The sequence below is a fragment of the Lactuca sativa genome, chromosome 3 (assembly GCF_002870075.4).
Source record: "Lactuca sativa cultivar Salinas chromosome 3, Lsat_Salinas_v11, whole genome shotgun sequence".
NCBI lineage: Eukaryota > Viridiplantae > Streptophyta > Magnoliopsida > Asterales > Asteraceae > Lactuca > Lactuca sativa.
This window is the reverse complement of record NC_056625.2, coordinates 305,025,841-305,043,963: the sequence shown is the minus strand read 5'-3', so window position 1 is coordinate 305,043,963 and position 18,123 is coordinate 305,025,841. Positions and strand designations below refer to the sequence as shown.

The window sequence follows — 18,123 nt, the reverse complement described above, 5'->3', positions numbered from 1 at the left end:
CTAACTGCTTATGCTCCGGTATCTCCCCGGCTACAAGTCCATAAACACACTCAATCATATACTAAACACTGCACTGGGTAAAATGACTCTTTTACCCTTGGTCAAAGTCAACTGTTGGTCAAGGTCAACTCTCCGTCAAAGTCAACCCACAGTTGACCTGACTCGCCGAGTTGGGCCGCCAACTCGCCGAGCCCCTATTCTCACTCCTCGACCCTGCTCGCTGCTACTCGTCGAGTATGGCATCGACTCGACGAGTACTCTCCCGATCCAAGAACTCAGACAATCTTCATCCGACTCGCCGAGTCCTATGAACAACTCGACGAGTTGTTCTTGAGTTTAAGAAGATTGCCTTGGACTTGCCGAGTTGTATGAACAACTCGCCGAGTCCCCCGATTACTGAGTCTACCCTCAAACTCGCTGAGTCCACTCCACTACTCACTGGTCCCACTCGACACCGCTCAAAAAGGAAGAAATCGGGGACTCACGACTCGACTCGCCGAGTCGTTCTTCCGACTCGCCGAGTCGCCGCCATGCAACTATTCTACACTCGATTCTGCTCGAATCCAAAACATACAAATGATAGATCTGAGTCCAATAAGCTGATTTACCACGTAAAGTTTCCAACTTTACGTGTACAAACACATGAACAAAGGAATAAAGGCTAAAAGATGCTTAAAAGGGGTAGATCTAGGGTTAATATGCAAAATAGCTCCATAAAGGCAATAGATCTGGGCTCCACAACTCCTAAATGAACAGATCTAAGGGTATCTCGGCATAAGAGAGCTTCCATATCAACTTAAGGCTTTATAAAAGCATAAACAAGATCTAGAAAGGGTTTTAAAGCATAAGAGGGAAGGAAATCTGAAGAATACCTCAAAGAGCTCTTGCTTTCCCTTGAATCTCTGCTCTACAATCCTTCTCCTTGCTCCTTTCTTCTTCTCCTTCTTCAAGCCTTCACAATAAGCACACAAAATCACTTAGAATCACTCAAGAACGAATTAGGGTTTTCTCACAGCTTTAGAGGGTGAAGGAGGCGAGATTGGGAGCTATAAGGTGGCTTAAATAGTGGGCAACCCGGGGATTTAGGGTTTCTCCCAGACGGACAGACTCGCCGAGTCCAGAATATGGACTCGCCGAGTCACCAACTAACACGTGCTCGAAATCCCGTCCCTACTCGGCGAGTCAGGCTATGAACTCGCCGAGTCCCTTTACAAAACTTCAAAATAAATACCAAGGAATCATCATACTGGGAACGGGTCGTTACAAGGTGCCCCTGGTTCAGGTCCAGTGGCAACATCATAGAGGGTCCGAGCTGACTTGGGAACCGGAGTTAGAGATGCGGGAGCAGCATCTGGGGTTATTTATGGCATGAGATTTCGAGGGTGAAGTCTGGTTCTAGCGGGGGAGAATTGTAACATCCCGAGATTCAAGTATATCTATTTAACCCTTCTTCTTTATCAAGTTGTCAAGTTTAGCCCCCAAAGGAAAAAGTGTGGCTATTGAGTATGCTAGGCGTACTGAAGAGTACGTTGCGCGTACTCAAGCGCTTATTTTGGACGCGGACTCGCCTAGGTACGCTGGGTGTACCCAAGGTTACGTCGGGCGTAACCGGCCTAGATGCAAAACCCTAATTATGGCTTGAGCCCTTTATAAGGAATGTGATGGCCTTATCCTCAGCCACCCTTTCAGAGAGTGAAACCCTAAGAGAGAGCTATTCTTCGTTCTTAACATGTGTGTGTGCTTTTGAGCTTACAAGTTCCTTTGTGTGTTTGTGAAGAAGAAGAGAGGATCATTGTGGAAGCTAGTCTTGGAGTGCAACTTTGGATCTGAGCTTCGTAAGGGTGGGAGCATCACTTGGAGGTAAAAAGCTCAAAACTTTCCTCTTCATTTTGGTTTTGTGTTTCATGGTCCAATTTCTTATGGTTTTGTCCCAAGATGGAAACTTTTTGAGTAAATGGTCTCTATAAGCCTTGATCTGCCCCATTTTAGCTTTGGATGTGTTGTAGATGTATAAAAATCCAAACTTGGTCGTCATTATGGAGCCATGCATGAGTTTTGGTCTTAATGAGGAAAAGGGATAAGAGGTTGGAAGAAATTATAACCTTTTTAGCCATGCAAAGGCCTAAAGGTTTCGACTTTATGGTTTAGGAGGCAGTAGAGTGCCTAGATATGTGATATGAACCGTTGTCTTAATCAATTCAAACCAAAACTTTTGACAATGGGAAACTGGGACTTATGTTGGGCGTAATCTCAGAGTACGCGCCGCGTAGGGGGTCGAGTCCCCCGATTCTGGTTAGCCGGAGTACGCCCCGCGTACACGAGTTGGTACACCCCGCGTACTGCCCCCGTTGACTTTCGTTGACTTTTAGGGTTTTAGTCAACATTTGGACTTTTGGGTCAAGGAGGGGTAAAATGGTATTTTGCCCTTCTGTAGGATTGTAGGAAGGGATTTAATCTAGCCTTTGAGAGCCATTATTTATTTGAGGATATTGTTATGTGATTAGGCGGGGGCTAGATCAGTATATTCGTGTGCGAGATTATCCGAGTTACCCGTGGTGAGTCTTCTCACTATACATTACCTAGAGTGGTATCTATGTGTAGACCGGAGGGTCTTGTGTGCTATGCGTATGTATGAGATTATGTGCATTGTGATATATGTATGCTATGTGTTGTATAGACCGGACCAGAGGGTCCAATGATATAGACCGGACTGAAGGGTCCAACGATACAGACCCGACCGAAGGGTCCAACGAGCTACGGGACTGGAGGGTCCCGCTGAGCCACATCGACCGGAGGGTCGTATGGTAGCCTCGAGTGGCGTATGTGTTGTATATGGTATTTTGGGGAACTCACTAAGCATTTATGCTTACAGTGTTGTGTGTTATGTGTTTCAGATACCAGTGAGGATCACGGGAAGGCGTCGACATGACCGTACACACAGATGGAGTTTTATTTACATTGAGATCTTGGGATTTGTTTATCAAGATGATGTTGATACATGGATTTTGTAATTACATATGAATTTTTATTATTGTTTGAAATGGAAAAAATTGTTTTGAAAATTTACATTGTTACAATTTCAAGGTCTACTCGACGAGTTGGATGCCCTGACTCGTCGAGTTGAAGCGGATTGGGCCATGTGTTTAAGTGACCTACTCGCCCGAGTTCAAGATAGGACTCGACGAGTAGGAGCTGGAGGATGAAACCCTAATTTCTGGGGTTTTACACCATATTTAAAGGATCATAAGCCTCCTTTAGCCCCTTACAGCCTCTTGAGAGTCCAGCAAACCCTAATCCGTGTGTGTGCTCCATTCTTATGTGTTTTAAGCTTTGGAAGGTGGATCTTAGTGAGAATAGTTTGGAGAGCAAGTGGATAGAAGCAAGGAACGTGTGAGGATCTGATATCTACCTCAGTTAGCATCTTTTGGAAGGTATCAAGTCGTTACCTTGACCTCATTTCCTTCTAGATCTCATTTGGTTAAAGATTAGGGCTTTTCTAGCATATTATGAAGCTATTCTTGGGTATGAGCTAAGATCTGAAGTTGTAACTTCAGATCTGAACTCTCTTTGGTCTCTAAGTCCATAAAGCTTTCAGCTTTAGCAAGTGTGAACCTCTCCTTAAGTGTAAAAATCCATTACAAGCTTGGTTTTGTCATTATAAGACTTTAGAGCCTTGCATGCACGTAAAGTTTGCAACTTTACATGATAAACATGCCTTGGGAAGCTGGATCTGCAATATGGAACCTTAAAATGGCTTAATAAGCATCTGACTGGATAATGGACTGAAGGGACTCAGCGATTTGCATGGTCAACTCGGCGAGTCCGACGAAGATTTTCGTGCATGGACTTTTGCATGGACTCGGCGAGTTAGTGGGGTGACTCGGCGAGTCAACTGGGGTTTTCCCGACTTTTAGACACGCATGGGCTCAGCGAGTTGCGGGGAAAAATTGACGAGTCAGTGGGGGATTTCACAACTACTCGAAGTTTTGGAAGGACTCGACGAGTCAGTGACTGCACTCGACGAGTCGCGTCAACATGGACTGTTGACCTTAACCCTTGACTTTGACTATTGACCAAGGGTTGACTATTGACTTCTGGTGAATTTTGGGAAATTGGAAATTTACAAGTATGGTTCTATGATGAATATAGGTGGTGGAGTTTATGGCGGTGATCCGAGAGTTTGAGCTTATCTTTCGAGCCGACAGTTGCGAGGTGAGTTACCTCACTATACTAAGGGGTCTAAGGCACCAAGGCCAACCCATTAGATATGATATCCTAGCAGTTTGTAGTATGATGAGTATGAGTTAGTGTTACATGTTAGTTGTTATGCCAGTTAGGTAGATCTGTAGGACTACATGTAATATTATGTGGTTATCTGAATGTGCATTAGTTGTGTTATATGCCGACATATTATGTGGGATGGTTTGAGGTGATGCTGCTCCATACGACAACCAACAAACCCGGGAGCATTATAGATACGAGCTGAGGGAGACTCGTAATGTGGGCTCGGTGGCAATCCAGATGTGAGTTGTGGGCCCGGAAGGCAATCTAGACTCACAATGTGGGCCCAGGGGTAATCCATTCTGTAAAGTTGTGGACCAGTACATGCTGTTATTCATTCATATATGTGTTATGTGCAGTGTATCGGTATTTTGGGGGAAACTCACTAAGCTTTCGGGCTTATAGTTTTCAGTTTATTGTTTCAGGCACTTCAGGGGATTGCGGCAAGGCAAAGGCGTGATCGTACAGCTCCTCATGTTTTGTTTAAGTTTCTGGGAAAAACTCTGATATTATACATTTTGAAAACAAGTTTGTAATGATTTAATGGTTTTGAAATGTTTTTTTAAGTTCAAATCTGGCATGATTTTATGGGTGTTACACAAACTCCCTGATATCCCTAATATTATACATTTTGAAAACAAGTTTGTAATGATTTAATGGTTTTGAAATGTTTTTTTAATTTCAAATTTGGCATGATTTTATGGGTGTTACACAAACTCCCTGATATCCTCTCTCAAAATGTCATGGTATCTCGTCTTCCTCATATCCTCATCCACAACATACAGCAGAACCAACAAAGCCCTTTTCCCTAAATTTGGTGGTAATATTTGCCATAGTCTCAATAGTATGGCGGAGGTCCTAGAATTCCCTCGCCAGTTGTTGCACCTCAATAGTTGGTGCAAACTCCCTTTGAAACCTCGAAACAAACTCCTCCCATATCATGATTGCCACTATCGCTGACCCTATAGATCGACTAACTTCCTCCCATCAGTCTTGTGCTCGGTCCCTCAGCAGGCAGGATGTAATCCCACATTTACCCCTTCAAGGAAAAAACTCGTCCACTGAGCATTCACCATGTCAGCGATCCAACATCAGCTAGCGATGAGGTCCTTAGCCCCAAAGAAATCAGAAGCTCCACAAGCCTTGAACTCCCGGAATGAGGGAGTTCATGCTCCTATCTAACCTGCAACTATCTTGGCTCGAAAAGAACTGAGCCTCTTATCCATCATCTCCATAACCCTCTCATTGATGGTATCGAAACATCACAGGAGTAACATCCAAGATACCACGATTAATCTTAACCGCAATGAACTCGCGTAACCTCTCATCAATCGGCTATGTGCCTGAGCCAGAACCTGAACCAGAACCAGAGCTAAAACATCCTAGAGTAGTCATCAACATCCTCAAACTAAAACACAACATATAAACAATCATCATATGACCTGAGGGAATTCTCACTACATAGGCCTCTTTAGAGATTCTAGGTTTGTTCTTGTCTTAGGTACAAATGTTGTGCTTCCAGTAGTACAAACCCAATACTACCTTCCACTCCTATTTTTACCCTCCTCAAGAATTGTCATGATTCCTATAAGTCACCAAACTACACATCATTCCTATGCTAAACAACATACATGTCCTAGAATTTCCTAGGAATCCTCAACTCCCACCACTCGCAGTATCGAGAATCTCAATCAACACCATTGGTTGCCTTATACATACAATTCACATATAAAGCATATTGATCATAATACATAAGTATGGGTAATTTGGAAACCACTTACTTGAGCTCGACTGATTTCACATATTGCACCCCTTTTTACTTAGTAAAATCTTTTTAGAAATTCAATTTCTTTTTGAAAAGATTATTATTTCCTCGGTTTGAGTTCTGAGAGGCGTAATCAAACCTTGTTGGACATGGTTCGTTCCATGATGAGTCGTGCTTCACTACCTATCTTATTATGGGGGTATGCCTTAGAGATTGTCGCCCATATCCTTAACTTAGTCCCTACAAAGAAGGTTGCCAAAACACCTCACAAGATGTGGACATGGAAGGCTCCCTCGTTGGCACATATCAAGGTTTGGGGTTGCGAGGCTTTCGTAAGACGAGAGACTCACGAAAAGCTCGAACCTCGTAGTGAGCGGTGTATTTTCATCGGCTACCCGCAAAAATCCTTTGGATATCTCTTCTATAGACCGAGTGACAATGTTGTCTTCGTTGTGAGGAGATGAGTTTTCTAAGAGCGAGAACTCATAAGCCAAGGGGACAGTGGGAGGCAAATCGATCTTGAAGAGATTCAAGAGTCGAGCGATGAAGGAACCTCTAACGCTAGCGCTCAACCTGAGGAGGAAACTCCGGTTGAACCAATTGACGAGTCATTACCTCTTAGACGTCCCGAAAGAGTTAGAGTTCAACCCCAGTTATATGGTTTTCATATTACTACAAAAGGGGACACGTATATTAGTGATAGTACACTAATAAATTTGGATGAACCTAACAGCTATAAGGAAGCCATGGCAGGCCCGGAGTCTGCAAAATGGAAAGAGGCGATGGACAATGAGATTCAATCCATGTACAACAACCAAGTTTGGAATTTAGTTGACCATGTGCCCGGACGTAAGACGGTCGGGTGCAACTGGATCTTCAAGAAGAAGACCGACATGGATGGGAATGTGCACACATATAAGGTGCGATTGGTTGCGAAGGGCTTTACTCAAACTCCCGGAGTTGACTATGATGAAACCTTCTTACCAGTTGCGAAAATAAAGTCTATTAGGGTGATGCTGGCCATTGCTGCATTTCATGATTATGAAATATGGCAGATGGATGTCAAAACCGCTTTCCTTAATGGGAAGTTGGCTTAGGATGTTTATATGGCTTAGCCAGAGGGTTTTGTCAATTCGAAGCATCCCAATAGAATGTACAAGCTTGAGAAGTCCATTTATGGACTTAAGCAAGCGTCTCGCAGATGGAATCTTTGCTTCGATGAGAAAGTCAAAGAGTTTGGATTTATACGAAGCGAGGATGAATCATGTGTATATGTCAAAGCCAGTGGGAGTATAGTGAGCTTTCTCGTATTGTATGTCGATGACATACTACTCATAGGAAACGACATCCATACCCTACAGGTTGTCAAGTCCTGGCTCGGGAAGTGCTTCGCTATGAAGGACCTCGGAGAGGCTTCCTATATTTTGGGAATAAGGATAGTGAGAGACAGAAGTAAGAGACTAATAGGACTTAGTCAGAATACTTACTTGGATAAGGTACTAAAACGTTTTAGTATGGAAAACTCAAAGAAGGGAGAGTTACCGATCCAAAGTAATGCCAAGTTAAGTAAGACTCAATGTCCGAGTACCGAAGTCGAGATAGCAGAAATGAGCCGAGTACCATACACTTCCGCAGTTGGCTCGATTATGCACGTTATGGCTTGTACTCTCCCTGATGTGGTCTTCGCTTTGAGCATGGTCAGCAGATATCAAGGGAATCCTAGCAAAGCACATTGGACCGCAGTCAAGAATATTCTTAAGTGCCTTCGGAGGACCAAGGAATGGTTTCTAGTCCTCGGTGGGAGTGATGACTTATAGGTGCGAGGGTACAGTGATGCCAGTTTTCAAACCGACAGAGACAACTACTGTTCGCAGTTGGGCTGGGTCTTTACCTTTAATGGTGGAGTAGTGACTTGGAAAAGTTCCAAGAAAGAAACCGTAGCTGATTCAACGTGCGAATCAGAGTACATTGCAGCAAGCGAAGCGTTAAAGGAGGAGACATGGTTAAAGAACTTCATTGGAGACCTTGGAGTTGTGCCTGCCATAAAGGAGCCCATGGAAATTTTCTGTGATAATGAAGGAGCGGTTGCCTTGACCAAGGAACCGAGGGATCATGGTAGATCTCGAACTATCGACAGAAAATATCACTTTATTCGACATCGGGTATAAGAAGGAGTCCTCGTAGTGAAGAGGGTATCTTCAGAGGATAACCCAGCAGATCCGCTTACGAAGGGACTGAGTAGGGTTAAACACTTGCAGCACGCTAGGGACATTTGGCTGAAGGACGATATTAGTTTATATTAGATTGTTTAGAAACGTGTAATTGACATTTGATGATTAAATAAAAGAGTATTATTTATAAGTAAAGTTATTGTCTTATGTTGATTGTTTAACTATTGTTTCACTTTGCATGTTTTAACTTCCTGAATAATTGAGTTATTTGAGAATAATTGAATTATTCGAACGGTCCACAGTCGTTCATATGTTAGTAGTAGGTATGAATGAAGACTGTCATGAATAGGTGTGTAGATTGTCTAAAAGGTATTAGACATAACAAAGGTTTGCTACAACGTTCATGAGTGCTTATGAACAAGTTTTGAGCATTGGAATAAACCCACGCTTGCTGGAATCACTTCATGGATTTTATCACGAGTGATCGCAAGACGGTAATATCATATGGTCTTAAAACCTAGATATATGGTTTATTGTTTGCTGATTGGTTATACATTGATAATGCGAAAACACATCAGTAACTTGATGTCATAAAACACATTGTTGTGTATGATTTGATTAGTGAATAGTAAATGCATATAAGTCGAAGTTTATATGTTCCTTTTATCCTAAGAGGGTAAAAGTGATATCAGGGCCCCTCGATGATTTGATTTGACTTATGTGTCGGGCCCGGTCAGGACTGAATTGATGTGTTCAATTAAGTTCTATGTCAAATGAATCTGAGATCGAGAAACAAACTGCTGGACAATAAGTATGAGTATGTTCCATGTGATTTTCCGCACGATATCTAGAACAGAGGGCTATACGATCCCTTATCTAAAGGACAGGTTGATGATAAGATCAGAGTTCAACAGCGTCTTTGAGAGCTACGATTGCTAATCGGATTGTGCTTGCATTTATAGTTACTAGACTTATCCAAGTGGGAGACTGTTGGATTAGTGTTTAAGCCCGTAACTATATTTGGTAAGTACTTGACCCGGTTGTGCATGGTCCTTTTGGGTTGCCTTCACCAGAGCAACATGATAGGATGATTTATAAATAAAGAGGTCATTATGGTTTATTAATATATTATATGATTAATATATTAAAGGAGAAATTATAGAGTTTAATTAATATTAGACAGAAATTAATTAAGAATTAATTTTGTGGCTAAAAGAGATTAATTATATAAAGGGGACTAAAAGTGTCAATTGTGTGATAGTTGGTTTTGGGTTGTGGATCCTTATGGATCATGGGGTGGACGAAATTAAGGTGTGTGGACTTCTTGAATTCGTCCAAGCCCTAATCTAGAAGGATCCTTGGACTGCTTAAGGCCTAAGTAATCTAATTAGAGTTTCAGGCTGTAACCCTAGCAACTCAAGTATTTAAAGAACCCAGGGGCTACAGAAATCGGCTACCAAAAACCCTAAGGAGTTTCTAGAGCCGATTTTGTGCCTACAACCTCTCTCCAAATCATCCTCTTGCTTCTTGGTGTTTGTAAGCCATTAGAGGAGTGACAATTGTGACTCTAAGCTACAAGGATAACAAGATTCAAGCTTTCAAGAAGAGGTAATCATCTAGATCTACTTTGTCTTGTCAATTTCGATTTGTATATCATAGATCTAGGGTTTGCAAGTCTTGGATGAAAAGCATGTTCATTAGAGAAACCTAAATCCAAGCATTAGGGTTTGCATGTGCACATAGGAATGTTTTTATGGCTCAAACCCATCACTATCCTCATGGTCTTTCCTTGCAATGCAAGAGTCAAATCCCAGTCTTACATACAAGTGTCATGGGCTACCCCCCCTTTGCGGACGCATGGTCCTAACATGGAGAAATATTTACAAAATCCTAGATCTGTCCATAATATGAAATAAAATTGTGAACCTTTAGCACTTATAAAGGCCCAACAACAAGAAGAGATGTTGATAATGATGCTACTTTGCAAACTCCACTACTAGGACACTTCTTTTCCTCTTATCCTCTTCTTTTTCTAACTAAGAAATGCACCAAAACAGACTAAGGCTTCAAGAATGATTGACATCAGGGTTTCTGGAGGCTTAAAGTGTAAGGGAGGCTGAGGGTGAACAACCCTAATTCCATTAAATACCAGAAATTTAGGGTTTTGGTCATCAGGCTGCTCTCATGTAGTGACCACCAAGGGCTCACCTCATGAGACTCAAAGAATGCGGGTTAACAAATCAACTTTGGCTCACGACGTGAGAGACATTGCTCATGTCATGACAACATCCAAAAGCTTAAAGAAAACCTTGAAATTATGTACCTCAAAACTAGATGTTACAGTATTGTATGGAATGACTCCATAGGCTCCAAAGAAACTAAGCCTAGTATAATTTAATAATTTTATAAGTTTATAATAATACGGTTAAGCATAATATTATATATATATATATATATATATATATATATATATATATATATATATATATATATATATTAAAGGTAAATGAGTTATACCTTTGACCAATTTAGCTTAAACAAGTTAAAAATCTTAACCAAATCCGTTAATTTTGGACTGGGTTGTTTGCCATCTCTATTTGTTGTGGACCAACTTGTGAATTCTGCAAACCGTAAGGACCTAGATGAGAATAATCCAAAGTCTTATAGAGTACACTTTACTCAACGAGTGTCGGCCATGCTACGGTTCAAACGACATCGTGTTATATAGAAACAGAAAAAAACAAGAAAATAAGAACACGTCCGAATCGAGAAAATCAATCCAAAAGTTTCAATTCAATTAAATTCATTAGATTCATAAAACCCAAATCCGCCATTGCAGATCTCTATTCCTACCTCCCCAGAAAACCCACAAACCACAATTTCCCATTAAAGCATTGATTCTTGAGAATATCCAGTGTTGCTTCCAAATCGCACTTCACTGCAACTTCTATGTTCGCAGTTTCTCAATGTAGTGAGACAAAGATTAGGTTTTTAGTCTGAGCAGCAATACCCATCAACTTGATCTACCTCCATGCCCGGTAATTTTTTTGGATTACATTATCTTCGACTGTATGCATGGATTTAAGAGCAACAGTGGTGAATTTGCCTTTTCTTTTTGGCTTTAATCTGAAATTTATGTAATTAGGGGCGAAAATGGCGATTAAGAGGGGGAATTCGAATATGGGTATCCGCAGGAACAATGGCGGAGGTGGATCTTGGATGTCAATTGTGGTTCTTGTATTGTTTTTAGTTCTTGCTCCTGTGGGGTTCTTCGTTGGGCGTAGGGTTTATTCTGCTGCTTCAGTTGGTTAGTAATTTTATCCATTTCGCTAGTTTCTATTTTGCAAAATGCGAGTTTCTTTGAAAGGTGTTCTTTAGGTTTAGGGTTTATGTGGATTTAGTCTTGTTTGGTTGATACTTATTGAACGAATTAGTTTCCAGGGGTGTTTAATGTGGATTTAAACTGATTATTGTGAATTGAAGCCTTAATCGTTTCATTTGGTTAGAAAATTAAAATAATTTGCTAGTCTGTGTTGCAAATTTGACTTTAGAAATGCTTCCTTTGTTTTAAGGTTTTAGTGAATTTAGCAATTTTTTAAGTCGACTTTGAACAAGTTCCTAATACTTCTCTAATTCATTTTTTTTATTATTCTTATGCAGATCAAGATGTTAGCAAACAGGTACACTTCTTTGTCATTTACAATAGTGTAAAATGCACTTTCATTTATGTAATAAAACACATAAATGAAAGTACATTGCTAGTTCTTACATTCATCATTGTGCAGAATGTAGATTGGAGAGCAAGACTGGCTTTAATGCATGTCCAATCTCTTTTTTCAAAAAAGGTTTGCTACTAAAAAGTTTATAAAACGTTTATCCATCAAATTTTCTTGATTTTTTCTTTCTTATATATTTAGGTTATTGATGTCATCAAGGCAAACACTGATGATTTAGGACCTTTGAGCTTTGATTCTTTTCGAAAGAACAACTTGTCAGCTTCTTGGAAATTTTCTGGACAAGAAGACGTGGGTCCTACTGAGGTTAGTATAGAAGTTTTTCTTTGATTTTTTTATTTATTGATAATTTGGTTGTGGAGATAAACAAAAAATAAATATCTAATGATGCATTGTTTTATCAGATTGAGGAAACAAATAAAAAACGGACCCCAACAGAGAAAGAGGAAAAACTTTTTGATGGTAACAACTAACAAATAACAATGTTTCTTTTATGATTTATATTAAGATGTTTGCTAATGTGTGAATCTTAATTATGTTTGATTTTGTGTTTAATACAGATAGTCATCCTCAATCTGTTGATACGCCTGCAAAGCTAGCAAGAAGGGTAATATTGTAATTTGAATTTCCTATAAACATACACACAGATATGCTCGTTTTTTTTTTCTTGAGGATCAAAAGGGCTTGTTTCTTTTTTCCCGTTAAGTGTTGTCAGGATAAATGATGTTTAAAAAATATTTGAGAAAATGATGTCACAACTGAGAAATGGAAGGAAAAAATAAAGAAGGGCAAATTTGTAAAATGTCAGAGACTTGATGGGGAAAGCATCATTTCCCTCAATTTCTTTATTAAGTCGATTTTTCTACATCAAGTAAAAAAAAACACCCATATATAGCTTACTAGATTGAGATTTTTTTTTTTTTTTTTTTTTTTTACTTAATGGGGACATATATAGGAGTGTTTCTTTTTGGCTTAATACATACAAAAAGTCTTAATAGGTTAATTGCAAGGAAGGTGACTTTATCCATTCAATGGATTTCAAGGAAAATTGTATCTGTATCTGAAAAGGGTAAAATGGTCACTTACTTGTATTCATAAAGTTCATTTAATCCAAAAAAAAAAGAGAGAAACAATCTTTGTTTATCCATTGAACACTATCCAATTATCCATACAAAACATAATTGAAAAATAAATGGACATACCCCAAATAATGTTCCCATTAAGTTAAAAAGAAACAACAGCTTACCATTTTATCTTCCTTGGGTAAATGACAATTTTACCCTTCCGTCTAGAAATCATACCGAATTAACTCTTGTCCTCATTACGACGTTTTGTATCTACTTAGTCAAAAAGAAACAGCAGCTTACCATGTTCATCTTCCGTGGGGTAAATGACGGTTTTACCCTTTTTGTGCAGCAACTAAGAGAAAAAAGGCGAGAAACCCGAGCAGCCGATTTAGTAAAAAAAGATGATGACATCATCATAAAGCTTGAAAATGCAGCAATCGAGAGGTCAAAATCGGTTGACTCAGCTGTTCTTGGGAAGTACAGTATTTGGAGAAAAGAAAATGATAATGATAATACGGATACAACAGTGCGATTGGTTAGGGACCAAATTATTATGGCTAGGGTTTATAAAAGCATTGCAATGATGAAAAACAACACAAAATTGGCACGTGAATTACAAAATCAGATTAAAGAAAGTCATCGTGCTTTAGGGGATGCTGCTGCAGATGCTGATCTTAATCGAAGGTTAGTTAGTGGGTCCCGGTCAAAGTTTTCGGTTGACCCGTCTTTTGAATTTGAATTTACCCGTTGCAAATCAATAAAAGAAAAAAAAACCGAAAAATGTGTTCGTTTTTTTAGAAAATGTTTTCAGAAAATAGAGTTAGAGTTTTCATTTTCAAATTTTCGATGAAAATTCTAGAAAATGCGATTGGTTGAAACTTGTGGAGTTTTTATTTTCCATTTTAGAAATTTGGAAAACTTTGGAAAATTGTAAAAATCACTTTTCTAATTTACATACAATTTGGGAAACAGAAAGTTTTCGTTTTCTTGGAAAATTTCTGAAAAGTGAATCAACCAACTGTGTTTTCAAAATTTTCATTTTCAATTAAATAATTTCATGAAAAACTGGAAATTGGAAAATTCTCTTTCCTTGGAAATTTTTGGAAAAAAATATTCAACCAAACAAGTTTTCAAAATTCACTTTTCTTTAAAAAAATCTGGAAAACGAGGGATTTTTCCACAACCAAACGCACCTTAAAAGTTTCAGATATTTTTCAAATTAACCATTTGACTTGTTATATCCATTCAAAAAGGTTAATTTGGAAAATAGGTCTGAAGCTTTTGTTGTTTGAATGGAAAAAATAAAGTACACATGGTTAAACCAGTAAATTGCTGGTTTTCAGTAATTTGTCCTTTAGAAAAAAAGTTAAAAACCACTTTTCTCGGTTTTGAAAGTGGTTAAAATACAGAAATTCAGAACTTGCTTTCACCATTTTATCATTTTAGCCACTGAACTATCATTTTTTTAATGATTATTATAATAATAGTTCAGAAATCGGTAAAAAAAAAGTAATAATTTGGTGGCTAAATCAATAAAAGTATGAAAGTACATTTGCACATTCTGTATTTTCAAAATGTTTTTTGCTATGATATATATATCACAAAATTCAATAAATATCTTCTTCATGCCTTCATGGATTTCAAATTCAACAACTCAATATATTCAATTTGCTATTTTTATAACTGATTTTTTTATGTAAATATTTGTAGTGTGCCAGAGAGAATAAAAATTATGGGGCAAGTACTATCAAAAGCAAAAAATGAAGTTTATGATTGCAAATTAGTAACTGGAAAACTAAGAGCCATGCTTCAATCAGCTGATGAACAAGTTCGTAGCTTGAAGAAACAAAGCACTTTTTTAAGCCAATTAGCAGCAAAAACAATCCCAAATGGAATTCATTGTTTATCAATGCGATTAACCATTGATTATTACCTTCTTCCACCTGAAAAAAGAAAGTTCCCAAGAAGTGAGAATCTTGAAAATCCAAATCTTTATCATTATGCTCTCTTTTCTGATAATGTTTTGGCTGCATCCGTTGTTGTCAACTCCACTATCATCAATGCCAAGGTATATCCATCTACTCTTATTATCTTCCCCAAAATAGCTTTCTTAAACAATATATAATCTGAAACTTATGAGGGTTTAACAAGTTTTATATTCATATTGCTATTATTAGACATTAGTGAGTGAGAAAATATACGTATGTTGCTATTAGAGGTAAGATATTGGCATATTGCGAGTGTGTTGTTATTATGTTTAAAGAAATGTAAATACATTGTTGTTGTGTGTAAAAAAATGAAATTTGTTGCCTATATTTAGAAGGGTTGGTCTCATAAAATAAAAAAATGAAATTTGTTTCCTGAAAAAAAAAACGTTGTATTTTTCATTTTCCAAAAAACCCTCAACTTTGTCTTTTTTCAGAAAAAAAAACCCTCAACCTTCTAATTGTTTCCAAAAAACCCTCAACTTTTTTAGTTTTTTCCGAAAAAACCCTCACATTTTACAAGTTTTTTTGGAAAAAAAAAAAAGACTAAAAGGGCCGGATCGAAAAAAAAATGAAAAAGTGCAAGGTTTTTTCTAGGGAAAAAATAAAGTTGAGGTTTAATCCGGAAAAAAAAAACCCAAAAATATAAGGTCTTTAATGAGATTAACCGTATTTATACAAATTTAAAAAAAAAATTGTTGGTATTTCCTGCAAATTTGACATACCGAATAAAAAGGTCATCATGGCATGCTTGAATGTCTTTTTTTATTAAGTACTTAACGTTTAATTCCTAACTTCTTACAATTTTTCCCTCGTATATCGGTTTCTATTAACAACTACTTCACTATAAACTAATGATATTATTTTTTTATAGGAACCCGAGAAACACGTATTCCATCTTGTCTCCGACAAACTAAACTTTGGAGCAATGAACATGTGGTTTTTATTAAACCCACCGGGTAAATCCACAATCCATGTAGAAAATGTGGACGAATTCAAATGGTTAAATTCATCTTATTGCCCCGTTCTCCGCCAATTAGAATCCTCCGCAATGAAAGAATACTACTTCAAATCCGATCACCAAACCACACTTTCCGCGGGCTCATCAAATTTAAAATACCGAAACCCTAAATACCTTTCCATGTTGAATCATCTTCGCTTCTATCTCCCACAAGTTTACCCTAAATTGAACAAAATCCTTTTTCTTGATGATGATATTGTGGTGCAAAAGGATTTGACGGGATTGTGGAGGGTGGATTTGAAAGGGAATGTGAATGGAGCGGTTGAGACGTGTGGAGAGAGTTTTCATCGGTTTGATAAGTATTTGAATTTTTCGAATCCGAATATCGCAAGGAATTTTGATCCGAATGCGTGTGGGTGGGCGTATGGGATGAATGTGTTTGATCTTGATGTGTGGAAGAAGAAGGATATAACCGGGATTTATCATAGGTGGCAAAATATGGTAAGCTTGTTTTTTTTTTTATTTTTTTATTTGGTTATTATTAACAAAAACGGACCAATAGTGTTACATTATTAAAACGTTAAACCCTAAACCCTAAATTTTGGTGTCTCGACATGTGTAACATCATTTGTAGTATAACCCTCTCTTATATCTATCCATATCTATCTATACTAAGATAAACAAAAACAAAAATTGAAATTATATGTATTACGATAAACAAAAAATATGTGAAATAAATAAAAATTAAAAATTAATTTAAATTTATATTATTGAATTCCATTCTATTTCCTGCCAACCAGACGCGTGATAGATTATCATTCCTTCTAATTCCATTTCGTTTGAAAGATTCCATTTCTTCCAAAAATATTTTACAAACCAAATGTCTTCCTTAGATTGCCCTAAACCCTAAACTTAAAACCAAACGTTAAATCTAGTTGTCTCAATGTGTGTAAACTCAACCCTTAGCATAAGTTAGAATATTAAGTTGCCCTAAATGCTAAGGGTGTGTTTGGTTGTGGAAAACTTTCATTTTTAATTTTCAATGAAAATGCGTTTGGTTGGAACGGGTGGAGTTTTCATTTTCCATCTTAGAAATTTGGAAAACTGTAAAAATCACTTTTCTAATTTACATACAATTTGGAAAACTGAAAATTTTCATTTTCTTAGAAAACTTTGGAAATCTAAACGAACCAAACGCGTTTTCAAAATTTTCGTTTTTCTTAGAAAATTTTCCACAACCAAACGCACCCTTAACGACCCCATAAAAACCCTAGTATATAGGAAAATAAGTCTACTACTCGATTCCTCTAAACCCCTAAATCTTTTCCATTCGCGTGTGTTTTTCAATTACTTGTTTTTGTTTCTTCTAATGTTTTTTTTATTTTTGTTTCTTGGTTTTAGAATGAAGATCGGGTGTTATGGAAGCTTGGAACATTGCCACCTGGATTAATGACATTTTACGGGCTAACACAACCACTTGACAAGTCATGGCATGTACTTGGGCTAGGCTACAATCCAAGCATAGACAAAAACGACATTGATAAAGCGGCTGTGATCCACTACAACGGGAACATGAAACCATGGCTGGAGTTGGCAATGACAAGGTACCGATCGTATTGGATCAAGTACATAAAGTTTGATCATCCCTACATTCGAGGTTGCAAGTTGGGTCAATGATGATGATGTGTTTGGTTGCTATTGGTTTGATGTTTATTCTTGCAAATCATTTCATTCTATTCTTTGTTATCAAAGGTGTTCATGTGATAACTCCCCCTTGTATTAGTGTATGCAAACTTTTTTGTTTCTTTTTTTATCAATAGATGTAGTGAAGATGATGATGATAGTTTCGAATTGTAAATGTGTTTTATGTGAATATGTTACCATCGTTTTTCAAAAGTTTATGCATTTTTTGTCGGTTTGTGGGTTTTTTAATCATAAAGAAAATGGAAAATTGGTAAGAAAGTATGGTATTTTAGCTTTTACTTGTAATTGCAGTGTGTTTACATTTCCTTAGTTGTAAAAGAAATGTAGTTATATTTATTTTATCAATACAACATGTAATCCGTAATTACTATGTATTTATATTCCTTTACACATAATAGCATTATACTTATAGTTCTTCACTGATAATAGCATTATTTTGTACATTTTCTCTTTGT

General features: G+C 37.8%; 1 protein-coding gene across 1 annotated transcript; it reads left to right on the top strand.

Moving 5' to 3' along the window:
- The first annotated feature begins 10,936 nt into the window (after positions 1-10,936).
- Positions 10,937-17,860, top strand: LOC111911370 (polygalacturonate 4-alpha-galacturonosyltransferase). The gene is made up of 11 exons (XM_023907158.2): positions 10,937-11,255; positions 11,363-11,524; positions 11,878-11,897; positions 12,003-12,062; positions 12,135-12,257; positions 12,356-12,413; positions 12,512-12,558; positions 13,368-13,702; positions 14,729-15,086; positions 15,878-16,465; positions 17,366-17,860. Exons 1-11 carry the CDS (start codon positions 11,249-11,251, stop codon positions 17,639-17,641), a joined length of 2,034 nt encoding a protein of 677 aa, XP_023762926.1. The 5' UTR covers positions 10,937-11,248; the 3' UTR covers positions 17,642-17,860.
- Positions 17,861-18,123: the final 263 nt, after the last annotated feature.

Excerpts from the sequence above, each read along its gene's own strand:
- LOC111911370 (XM_023907158.2), top strand. Across the intron at positions 11,525-11,877 it reads TTATTCTGCTGCTTCAGTTG|ATCAAGATGTTAGCAAACAG; the intron begins GTTAGTAATTTT and ends ATTCTTATGCAG. Across the intron at positions 12,414-12,511 it reads AGAGGAAAAACTTTTTGATG|ATAGTCATCCTCAATCTGTT; the intron begins GTAACAACTAAC and ends TGTTTAATACAG.